Source organism: Dryobates pubescens, chromosome 2 (genome assembly GCF_014839835.1).
Source record: "Dryobates pubescens isolate bDryPub1 chromosome 2, bDryPub1.pri, whole genome shotgun sequence".
NCBI classification, from domain to species: domain Eukaryota; kingdom Metazoa; phylum Chordata; class Aves; order Piciformes; family Picidae; genus Dryobates; species Dryobates pubescens.
The window spans coordinates 1,061,322-1,073,932 of record NC_071613.1 but is presented as its reverse complement, the minus strand read 5'-3'; the positions used below and the strand labels follow the sequence as shown (position 1 = coordinate 1,073,932).

Here is a 12,611-nt window from a genome sequence, read left to right as displayed (position 1 = left end):
AAGGAGACACCAAATATCTTTTACCAATCCTGTAGGTATCTATCTGTAAGGATAAATACCACCATGCACACACACACACACACACATACCCATGACCCGGGACACCTTTTAGCTCATCCATCATCAGCTTCATTGTTTCTATGAGTAAGTGGGCCAGCTGACAAGGATCTTACAAGGAACTGGGCTAGTTGCCTTCAGTAAATCATTGTACACTGCAGTGATGGCCATGGGTGCAGAGCAGCGCCACAGCCCAGTGAGCAGCCTTGGGATGTGGGGCATGGGGCAGGAAAAGCACTCCAGCTGTGTCATGTTAACAGGAATAAAATGTAAGGGAACATGTAGTTCTTCTCCTTATTTATTTGTGCTTGGGTGACAGCCTGCATACCGATTGAAATATGGCTTCACTGTAAGCACAATAGAAGCATATAAAAAGAGGCAAGGCTGACTTTCCTTCCAGCCCACACGCAGGAGCAGCCAAAGGATGGAAATACTCACCAGTGAAGCAGGACTATCTCCCAGTCTGATGGCAAACCCATGTCCTGCCAGGCCTGTCTGTCCTTCCAAACAGTTGGGATTAATCAGAAATGATTGAAAGCAGAGACACACAGAATATGCCTCCTGTGTCATTTTTCTCAGACTTACCAAAAAATAGCTTTCTGTGGCACGATGCAGACAGCTCTGTGAGGCTTGTTGTCATGATACTGAAGCATGAATGAAAATTTCAGCATAAAATGAAGCTTAACAAAAACTTAAGTGTAGCATTTTCTATTTAACACCCACCTCTGTTCTCCATAAGCTCCCTGGGAATCAGTGGGGACTGCTTGTAGAGCAAAGCACTGCTCAGTACCCTTTTTTTTTGGCTGAGATTGGCAAGATCTGTGTCTTTCTACTTTTCTTGTAAGCAAAGCAATTAAAAGCAAATCCAGAGTTTGCTGCCAGTGTTCCTCTTGAGAGTGGAGGAAAAGAGGAGAGAGGAAAAGAAGCAACATGGTTCCTCTCTGGAGAATGAATGAACATCTATGTCAGGGACTCATGGTGTATTGGCAGGTGACAACTAGAAAAGAGAGCTGGGCAAATGTCCAACAAGTAGCTGTAGCTGGTAGTAAAAATGCAATCTGACTGCTGTGGCTGAAATAAATGGTCATTAGGACTGATTAAAGTCAGATTTAGGGTGATTCAAACAAGCTAAAAGGGGGAAACCACAGGCAGTTTCACATAGTTTATGATATACTTGTGGGGTTATTTATATGTTTCAGTCTAGTACAGTGAAAATGAGAGTGTTTATAGATTGTAGTGGGCTTTGGGACAATGCAGGTGCTTTTTGGTGGCAAAAAAGCAGAGTAAAATTGTAAAGAATTTGCATTCTTTTACAGCTGTTGCACTGCTCAGCGATGCTGCAGCTTGCTTTTAAAGATACCTCTCTTAACTATCAAGAAAAGGTGCTTGGTTTGGATATCACTGGCAGGGGCTGGCTGACATCACAAGAACCTTGTAAGAGAATTTTGGCCTGATAGATACAGTATATATTGATTGGACAGAGCAAACTTGTGAAAACCTTGTAAAACTATTGAAAACATCACAAAAGAAAACCTTTCGAGGCTTGCCCACCTTCAGCACAGCAGAATGTCCTGAAGTTTTAAAATGTTTGCAGAGCAGGAAAAATGTCTCCTCACAGTATTTATTTGCAGAGCTGTGAGCAGGGAATCAGCTGCCATATGGTAATCTGTCATAGGTGACATAAAGATCTGGCTTACTGCTTTTGTTTGTTTCAGTCCTCACAAAGGATGCTTTTTGTGTCATGATACTGGTAGGAGCCTCTTGGATTTCTCTGATCTATTCCTTGCCATTACCTTGATAGTCTTTATGTCCTCTGTGTCAAGTTACGCATATGTACACAGAAGTGTAAATTTATGGCTGCATTTATAGTATTAGGCAAGTATTTATTGGTTTTAAACACCATTAGTCTGGAAATCAACCAGAACTTTGACCTTTTTATGATGTGATTTACTGCCGTGAGCCTTCAAATTCCACCGGCTCCATTTAAGCAAGTTGCAGGTCTTGGCAGGACAAAAACCTGAGCTGAAGCTGTCCTTAAACGAATGGAGTATTGCTTAATTGAGCAAGTAACTGCAGTGTAGTGACAAAGATGTTTACTTAAAGGTGTAGGGAAGCCCAGCTTGTGTGAGGGCTGGGGCTAATGTCATTGCTGGGACACATCTCAATGGAGGGGCATCCCTCAGGAGTGTCCTTCTAGTTCATGTTAGACAAGTGCATTTCTTCACAACTGGTACAAATAAGGGCTAAGAGGTCAGCTCTCTAATTCATCTCTGTGTAAACAAGAGATTCCAGGGATATTTGCCTTCACCATGCAAATGAGGAAGGCAGCTGCCATGCTTGGATAAGTAAGTTTTGGAGAGAAATGTGATTTCCTCTGACCAGTTGGCGTTGCAATGAGTTTCTGAGCAGTTCTGCCTGTAAGAGTTTAAGAGCACATCCTGTGTTGGCTTCTTAGGGTGGCAGGAGCACCTGGCTGGTTGGGGAGTGTGAGCCAGAGTGCAGGGCCATTACATTTCCTGCTCTCTGCTCTTTGTGGCTGCCTTCCCATTGGGATGCTTCTTGGGGAAGGTGGCCCCAGGCAGCCATCGCTGCTGTCTGTCATGCAAGCAGGGAGAGGTGCCTCCCTGCCCTTCCTGTTTGCTGCATCCTACTCACCTCCCTGCAGACAGCCTGTGTAGAAGTGGAGATCCCCAAACTGCAGGCATTCATCAGTCTGTGCCAGCTCAGGAGAGCTGCTAGAAGCTGCCATTGTGGAGCCTGTGTTTATTCTGTGGATGCTTTCACCTAGACTCTAGTGGCTGTATTTTCACCTGAATGCCACTTAATCATTCTCAGTCAAGAAAAATGCTCTCAATGCTGTGTACCTGTGACACTACCCTGTTCCTGTGAGTCACTGCAGAGGTGGTAGCTTTTCTCATGTAGGAACTGTCAGGGAGTGGGAGCAGCAAGGAGAGCAGGGACAGTCACAGGGCTCTGCTGCATGATGGTACCACCGATGGCATGGAGGTTTCCATCATTTCTTGCATCCACAAGCCAGGACCTCTCCATCGTCATTGCAGTTGTTGCTGACCCATCTCCATCGATTCATTTGTCCAAGCTGCTCAAATGATTTACCATGGTCAATCACTTTGAAGCAGTCAGTGAAGCAGGAGAACAGTATCTCCTGACTGGCAGAGCTTCAGGTCACATAAATCACTGCTGCTCTTCTGAAATCTGCTTACGTCAGCTGGGAGCCTAACTCCTGACAGCTGCACTGGGAACAATGCTGAGGAGAAAGCTCTGCAGGTGTATTAATGGGGCATATCTGTGTGCAGAAGAGCTTAAAACTTGAGCAGCAGTTCAAAATAATTGTCTTCCAGTTGAGTTCCTGCCGGCATGGATAAAATACATTGATGTAAAGTGGGACTGCGCTGCCTGGCATCCTGATGGCATGCCAAGAGATGCTGCAGCTCCCTCCCAGCCCTGGCACTGCGCCTGACGGGCTCCAACCACACCCTCCGAAAGGGCTGGCTCCCTGCTGACGTGGAGAATCGGGCAGAGGCTTCATCTGCTGCAGCAAATGTGTGGTGGGGCTTGGCACAGCGTGGCATTAGGTGGTGCTTCTTGAAGCAGTGTGAAGAAAAGTTGTGAGTAGTCATCACGTTTTCTGTCCTGGACAGTGTGGCACACACCCCATAGCGATAGTGGTGATGCTGGTATAAGGTGCTGACAGTGGTGAATGGATTTTTTTGCATTTCATTTGCACACATCATTTTACTGACCTTGGCTGTGAGGTACAAATCAATACTGAGCAGTTACCATACAGAGATGGGAGAATATCATTCAGTTACGTTCAGTTGTTGTTACACTTTACAGTTGAGCCAGAAATTCAAAACAAAGGGACTTGACCTATCCAGCCCAGGTGGCCAGGAAGGCCAATGGCATCCTGGCCTGCATCAGGAACAGTGTGGCCAGCAGGAGCAGGGAAGCCATTCTCACCTGGACTCAGCACTGGTTAGGCCACACCTTGAGTACTGTGTTCAGTTCTGGGCCCCTCAATTGAAGAAGGACATTGAGACTCTTGAACGTGTCCAGAGAAGGGCAATGAGGCTGGGGAGAGGCCTTGAGCACAGCCCTGTGAGGAGAGGCTGAGGGAGCTGGGGTTGCTTAGCCTGGAGAAGAGGAGGCTCAGGGGAGATCTTCTTGCTGTCTTTAACTACCTGAAGGGAGGTTGTAGCCAGGAGGGGGTTGGTCTCTTCTCCCAGGCAACCAGCACCAGAACAAGAGGACACAGTCTCAAGCTGTGCCAGGGGAAGTTTAGGCTGGAGGTGAGGAGAAAGTTCTTCACAGAAAGAGTAATTGCCCATTGGAATGTGCTGCCCAGGGAGGTGGTGGAGTCACCATCCCTGGAGGTGTTCAAAAAGGGATTGGACGTGGCACCTGGTGCCATGGTTTAGTAGTCAGGAGGTGTTGGGTGACAGGTTGGACTTGATGATCTTTGAGGTCTTTTCCAACCTTATTGATTCTATGATTCTATGATTTGTGCTGCCACTTTTCTTCAGAGGAAACATATGTATTTTTGATGGAGACATGACAGTATAAAACTGCATTGCTATATTCTGGGGTCATGTCTTTGTGTGAGTCTGAGTTTCTGAATTAATGGAAGCTTTTTTCCCGTCATTTAAGCAGGGCATGATCACCTCTGATTTTGCTTCTTGTTTGTGAATGTTTCTTACAATGCTTTTAATGAGCCAGGCTTAAAAAAAAAGGCATTTACTGCATTTGCTTGCCACTGTTTCACTGTGAATGAGCACTTGTGGGTATGTAGTTTTTTTCCCAGCTGAAGTGCCAGAAGTTTAGAGTAGCAGACACACTTACCTTTGCAGGTGCTCCTGCAATGTGCTGCCTGAAATATTAGTAGGCTGAATCTGCAATGTCAGGCAGAAAATGCCTGAACCAAAGTGACTTAAGAACAGGCTGTTAGTCAGAGCCAGCAGCCCTGGTTTCCATAATAGATGCAAAGAAAAGTATAAAATGTTACTGGTGGTTCTTTTTGAGTAGGATGCAAAGGGAAGAGATGGGCCTGGGATCACCCATTTGTGTATCTGGATGCTGAATAGAAATGTTTGTAAATGGGTAGTTGAATTTGCTGATGCGTTCAGTAGAGAAACCCCTGTCAGCAGCTGAGAAAGTGATAGGAGCTGTGAGCACAGAGCAAGAGGCAGCTCATAAAGGCAAGTGAGACTGAAGGGCAGCCAAGGGAGGGGAGTAATTGGCAGGGCAGTGTGAGGGCACTGGGTGAGGACCATGCTGACATGCTCCTGCTTCTTTTTTTTTCCCTCTTCTCCTTCTCTTTGGAGGCCCATCAAGTGACTCCCCTTTTGTGCTAATCTGAGCAAGCAAAAAAAGTTTGCTTAATTAAAAGCCTGCCTTTTTCCCCTTCTCTAAAGGAGCGGGAGGAAAATGGCATGCTCTTCTGAGGGAGAGGGAGGTCTGGGAAGGCCTGGTCAGGTCTCACGCTGATAATCCTGCTCACTGTGAAGCAGGACAGTGAGTCAGTCCATTCAAGTGGATGCTGTTAATTCAAAGGGACATTCTTCCTGTAAAACTCCTAATAAAACCAAAGCCTTGACTGCGCAGTGGGGAAGGGGAAAGCGGTTTTGTGCAGACCATTTATTTACAGGCACTCTCTGGAGAAAAAGGTAACAAGAAAGGAGGAAAGGGAAAGGAAAATAAGGTGCAGAGCTACAAATATGTTTGGGACTAAACTGGGACGGGCACAGTCTCACCCATCACCTTTTCCATCATATATCCTAAGCTGTTTAATAAACCTTGCCTGTTAAAAACAAGCACTTTGCTGGAGCCTTCACAACCATTGCTTTACACTGGTTAATTGCAGAGTACAGAAGAGTGCCTGAAGCTTTTATTCCTGATGAGAACTACAGGTGCTGGCCATCTTACCATCATAAGGGCTGCCTCCTCTCTGTGTTCGACGTCAATGAAGCCATTGAGATCTGTGACAGCTACTCCCAGTGCAAAGCTTTCGTCCTAACTAACCAAACAACTTGGACAGGTAAGTAGTGGTTGCAGCAGAGCAGAAGCAGCAGCTGAGCCATGAATTCTGGCTGCCCTAATTGTTTTCATACAGTTTGGGCAGCATGCTGGGCTGTGTTGTGGGAGCCACTGGGAACAGGTAGAAGTGAGATAGTTGCTGAAGCCCAGGCTGAGGCAGTTTCATTTTTGGTGGGGCTTCTTTTTGCCAGCTGCCAAGGGAGCAGCAACCTGCAGACAAACTCAGGGGATCTGGCACCAGAGGTCTACAGCACATGGACCATAGGTCTCCAAAATGCAGGGTCTGAAATTTTATTTTAAAGCACAGGAAATCTTTCCAATCCATATGGTTGGTGGAGTCTGAGACAAAACCAAACAGAGTTTCCCTTGTGTCTATCTGGGACTTCCTGGCTCGTGTCAGAACTGGCTGCCCTGCCACTGTGCTCTAGCAGTAGGGCTTTAACTAAAGGACAATGAGAAGGAAGGGTTTATACACAGGTAGAAACAGAGCTTCCTGGGGAAAATCCAATTTGCTACCACAACTCATTTTCTTGTCTACTAGAAGACACTTGCTGAAAAGGAAAATACATTTTCAAAAAGGTCTGTGTGCCTGGTGGTCCCAGTGTGGCTCCCATGAAGGCAGGCAGTTGGTACTGGTTGCCATCAAGTGGAGAATTGTGCCTGGGTCACTGCTTCTGCATCAGAATTGTGCCTATTTAAAGCAACTTCAGAGCAATCTGAGAAACAGAAATGTTAAAAGTCTCTGCTAAAAATCTCTGGTAGCTGCAGCTCCAGATGGCTGAGGGGTTGAAAGAGCTGAATGCTACAGCCGCTCGCAAGCCTGCACCCCATGAAAGGTAAAGGAAGAAAGGATGTTTGCCCCTGTAAGCTGCAGTGACCCAAATACATGTTCTTTTGTAATCTTCTCCTGAGATAAAACCCCTACTGAAGTCAGGGTGAATTTTCTGTCTATGCCAGCTGCTTGTGGACGTGTGGCCTTTCCCATCCTGTGTCTGCTGCATGTTGTCTCCAGTCTGCTTTCCTTCCTGGTTTGACATTTTCTTCTAGGGTCAGGTCATCTCTCCTGCTCTTGTCTTTGAGAAGAAGGGTGGCAGATGCTAATCATACCTTAGGAAAACTGATTGAAGTCCTTACTTACTTTGATGGAGTAAATTATTTAGGCTAGGAACCTTAGCTTTCTCTCTGTACTTATGTGATCACAACATGTCTTAACCTTGAATCAAAACTGACCCTGTGTGCAGCTGGATGCTTTAGCTGTACAATATAAATATAGCCCCCCAGCTAGGCAGGCAGGCCGGTTGTGGTGTGTACACACATGCCTAGCAGGTCCTTGGCCCTGAAAGAATCACAAATGAGTAGCAACTTCAGACATTTCATGTGTTTCAGGGTGTTTTAAGCAGTGCACTACCTAGGTGCTATGTCTTTCTGCATTTCTTGTGCTTTTGGGAGATGTGAACAGAGGCTGCCATGGAACCTAGGAAAAACAAATTTATATTAACCTTGCTTGTCACAAACTGTTGATTACTAGGTCACCATGTCTGTCTACCTATAGTCAGACTACTGAAGTTAATTAATACACTGAAAAAGTAATTAATAGGGCACAGGGAACTTTGCAGGGAGTTCAGAGCAGCTCCTGTCTCAGGTTACAATATTAAAAGCAAATGAGACATAGTAGCAGTCATCTTAGTTTTTATTCCCTTTACCGTGTTGTTCCTGATGCGTGAGTGCTTGAGCCCCTGAAATGCACACCGTGGAAATTTGCTCAGTGGTTGAGGCATCCTGCTTGCCACCTGATACTTTTTAAGAAAATAATGTTATGGCAGGCCCCTACAGTGGCAGCTGGCAGGAAATAGCATTTGGCTTTCTGAAGTTTAGAGAGAGGGGAGGCAGAGTTTGAGGGGAAGCAGAGTTTGAGGGGAGGCAGAGTTTGAGGGGAGGCAGAGGTGGCAAGAATCTCTGTGGCCTCGACTGCAAGGAAAGGCAATGATGATGTGAGCCCATGGGATGGTATACACTCATCAAGAGGCAGGGATGTGAATAAGAGGCCATGTGAGTAAGCATGGGGAGATATTTTGCTGTGGCTCCCACAAAAAACAGCAAGTGAAACCTCACCAAATTCAAACCCCACTGGGATGGGATGTATATATGTGTCAGGTGTCTTCTGCAACCCAGGTGCTATTTGTTACAAAGAGCAGAAACCTTGTTCTAGGTTGTTTAAAACCCAGAGCTACACAGTGATCAGCAAGAGGTATGTCAGAGAAAGTATTGAGTTTGCATCTGTCTCACTGACCAGCTTTGCAAAGGCTGAACCATGCATTCTGCACAATTGAATGACTGTTCTTCATTTAAATCCTGAACCCAAGCCTATCTTTTTAAATATCATGTGAAATTTGTATTAAACTTCTCAGACCGTTCCTTCATGTACCATCTTATCTGTGCACAGCTGCATCTTGACCATCATTAGATAGGAGTAGACATAATGAAACCAGGGAAAATTTATAGTAATTTTAGATGGAAGCATTTCAGGTTTATACCAGCTGAAGTTAAAAGAAAGAGGTCAGTCCTGGGCTCCCTGAAGAATGCACGAGATGAAGAAGAGTATGAGATGTCAATATTTTAAGGTAGGCAACCTTTTGCTCATCACTTCTAATCCACCCTCTCCACTTTTCCTATTTGGTACAGGTCGGCAGCTTGTCTTCTTCAAGATGGCCTCAAATCATATCGTGCCTGATCCTGACAAGATAACATATGTGAAGGTGACAGACTGACACATAAAGTGGCTCAGTTTGACTCGTGAGAGACAAGAGCTGTTTGTGTATAAATATAGGCAGCTGTTAGGTAGAAGGCAGCCGTGGCTGGAAGATAATTGCACTATTACTCATTCTAATCTATAGAGTGCCAAACAAAACTTAAATAACCTGCATGACCAGGATGAATGTGCAATAAAACAACGTTTTGACAATGTGATTTAAAAATACCCCACCTAAACAAACAAGCAAAAAGGCAAAATACAAGCTATGATGCACTGTTAGGGTACAGTTTTGGTTCTAAATCATCTGGCAGCTCTGGCTTTTCTAACCAAGGTTAGCATCGTGTTTCTGACCCGTACGTGTGTGTACAGGGATGGAAGTTGCTAATGTCTATGGGAAGCCTGGATCCTCCGCGCTGATGTTTATTTGAGCACGTACAATCACCAGAGAGCAACTGGAGCGTGTCATTTTGTAAGCAGAACAGCACACAGTACTGAAGACAATCAGCATTTGTGTTCAAGCTATCAAATCTGTGATGCCGGTGCCTCCCTTGTCTAAAGGAAGGAGTTGGTTGTGTTTAGAGTTGCAAGATAGCTCATTCTCATTTTGCTTCCAATATTATCATAAAGTTCCATTTCTGACTTAAAAGAGCCGTTTTGTAGGTCTAGCAAATCACATAAGCATATGAATAGTCCCACTGAAAGGGTACTTAGCCAAGTGCCCAGTGCTTTACTGAATAAGGGATAGGCCTAAGCATATGCTTACAATTAAGCCTGTGCTTAAGGCTTTGTTGAATCAAGTTTGAATTGTTCAGGAAGCCACATCTCTGACATACTGGCAAAGCAATTCAGCTGGTGGAACAGTACTAGTTTAATGACTATCTTGCAGTTAGTCATGTTTTTTTTACCCCCAAATCCTTGGTTTTCTAAGGCACTGCTTGCTAATTCTTAGAGTGAATGAAGTAAATGACCTTAATAATGTCAAACGAAAGGTAGCCTTAACTCTATAAAATGCATTTTACAGGCATGGTGTGTCTAGAGAATTTGCTTTCAGTGAAAGTAATAAAGTAAATGCTAAAGTGACCAATGTCATACTGATTTGTAGTTTGTACAGTCAGGAAAAAAAATGTGCTTTTGTTTTTCAAATGTTTTATTTTTGTAAAAAAAAAAAAAGAATAAAAGATAAATACAATTTCTTTCATACTCGGTTTTAATTCGTGTTGTAAATGAATGCCTGAAGACACAGACATCATATGTCTACATAATACATCATATGCCTATGTCTTATGTAAACTGAAGCCAAGGTGACCTAATTGTGGCCTTCCAGTGTCTGAAGGGGGCCTACAAGAAGGCTGGGGAGGGACTGCTCAGGATCTCAGGTAGTGATAGGACTGGGGGGAATGGAGTGAAGCTGGAGGTGGGGAGATTCAGGCTGGACATGAGGAGGAAATTCTTCACCATGAGAGTGGTGAAGCCCTGGAATGGGTTGTCCAGGGAGGTGGCTGGGGTGCCGTCCCTGGAGGTGTTTAAGCCCAGGCTGGATGAGGCTCTGGCCAACCTGATCTAGTGTGGGGTGTCCCTGCCCATGGCAGGGGGGTTGGAACTAGCTGATCCTTGTGATCCTTTCTAACCCTGACTGATACTATGATGCTATGATATTTTCTCCAGAAAAGAACTGAGTTTGTTCCAGTGGCTCCCCATGAAGGATGTTTCCAGGGTATGTGGTGGCTTTGTCTCCATGGTTGCCTGTCACAAAGCGAGTGACTGTGAGGACTCTCAAGCAGCTTTTCCTACTCTGCTGGTACCGGTTTATTAATATTTGGAAGGGGCAAGGATGAGAGCAGAACATGAAGGAATTGTTCATTGGGCTAAATGGTGTATTTACTTTACCAAGGAGGATCAGGAAAGGAGAGTAGGAGAGCCAGGAAAACCAAAGAGCAAGCTGACCATGCAGGAGAGGTGATCTGCCAGTGGCATCTTCTGCAGCAGCTCTCCTCTCACTACGGTTTCTCTCAGGTCGTTGATACCTTAACGACTTCTGGCAGTCGGCTGTGACGACATGCTGTAATGGCTGTAGCTCAGGAATTATCAAACTCCCAGCCATAATAGCTTGACTGATTGTGTCAGTGTGCAGTTAGGAACCCATCAATCATCCTCTGGTAGTAAACAAACACTGCAGATTCCTTTAAAATTGCTGCATAAATCATGCCAACACATACTGCACAGTTCACTGACGTGCTATGGGTTGTTGGCACTGAGGTGCTGGTATGTATTTTGAAAGCCTTTAACCTCCTGTGATTGCCTTCCCATTAAGAGCTCTGCACTACTCCAAAAATACTCAGTGTTTAAAAATAATGTGAATGGGTAAATTCTTGTTGCATTCCTAAGCAAAAAAAAATTAATTAAATAAATCAATATTTGAAAGAAAAACAAATCTCTCTGAAGATGTAGATATCTCTGTAAAAGATCCATTCATTCTGTCGTGTTGCAGTCAGGTGACGTTGGATATTTCCATCATTTTGTGGCCACCAGAGAGAAATGGCTTTTAAAGCCAGGAATTGTTTGTCCCTGGAATTAAACAAACTTGCCAAACAAATTTAGATCAGCTTTTGCAAAGAGGGATTGAGTAAGCAGGACAGAAACAGCCATGAGCCCAGGAGCTGGGCTCTGAATTTCAGTGGTAATCGAGGTTATACAGGCAGTGTTCTAGTTCTTAGAGTAAGGCTTTGCAGAGAAAATGCTGATAAAAATCTTGAGAGAGGTGTGACACTACACTGACTGAATTTAATAGCTGAAATAAGCCCTGGCTAAAGTCTGAATTTATAGGGAGAAGATGTCTTTGGCAGCAGTGGGTCTGATTCAGCAAAGTGCCTGCTTGGTGTTTGTGGCATGGAAACTCCTGAGAAGCCGTAGTGGAAGAGGAAGAGGAGGAGGAAGCAGTGCACAAAGTGAGCTTGCAGGTCTGTGTCTATCAGCCTGGGAACTGCTCCATATTTTCTGTGGAAAAGGCTTTTTTTTCCCAGTTTCCCCCCTAGCATTTTGACTGCTTTTTACATTTCCTGGCTTCCTCAAGCCACAAGGTAGAAATATGAAGGAAGACACCCACAGGGCTTTAAGTAAGTGATGCCTGTGTGTGCACATGCACGTGTGTCTGTGTATTTATGTAAGTGTCACACTGAACAGGGAGAGCTTATTTCCTCAGTGAAAAAACAATTGGCTGTGCACAAAATGAAGTGCTAAACAGGATGTTGAGTTCATCTGGAGAAGTGAGAGCTGCATGTAGCTGTGAGTGCTGCACCTCCACGAAGGCCTGTGCTGAGTGTTTGGTCCATTCCAGCACTGCATTACCCTGGCCGAGTTGCAGCTCAGAGCACCTCCAAGAGCTGCCCACCATCTCCATGGCAGTCTGGTGAAGGGGTGGGCACTAGCCCCACCACTCGGAACACACTCCAGGCAACTCCTGCTTTGGCATCACACCTGGCCTGACATTCTGAGTGTTGTGCTGGGGACACATCAAGAGATGTGGTCTTTGCTTATACCAAGGTAAAAAACGTGTCCTATTTTTCTGTATATTGTCTGAGCTTGCTGTTTTCTCTGGTCATTTTTCAAAGCTTTCTCCCCAGCTCTTTTTAAGTGGAGAGCTGAGGTCTCATGTGTGCACCTCTTCTTACAACATGCATCGCAGCTAAGAGAAATGTGCGGTAAAATCAGTGGTATCACCACGAGCATTCCTCACTCTTCAGAGAAAGTCTGA

At 45.0% G+C, this 12,611-nt stretch overlaps 1 protein-coding gene across 1 annotated transcript in view; it reads left to right on the top strand.

Annotated features, from left to right (window-relative positions):
• PKDCC (protein kinase domain containing, cytoplasmic) overlaps positions 1–10,014 on the top strand; it is a 45,587-nt gene extending 35,573 nt beyond the window's left edge. Inside the window, exons 6-7 of the mRNA XM_054169133.1 lie at positions 5,936–6,109; positions 8,791–10,014. Coding sequence (XP_054025108.1) covers positions 5,936–6,109; positions 8,791–8,876 — 260 coding nt within the window. The 3' untranslated portion in view covers positions 8,877–10,014. The remainder of the gene's footprint in view (positions 1–5,935; positions 6,110–8,790) is intronic.
• Positions 10,015–12,611: the final 2,597 nt, after the last annotated feature.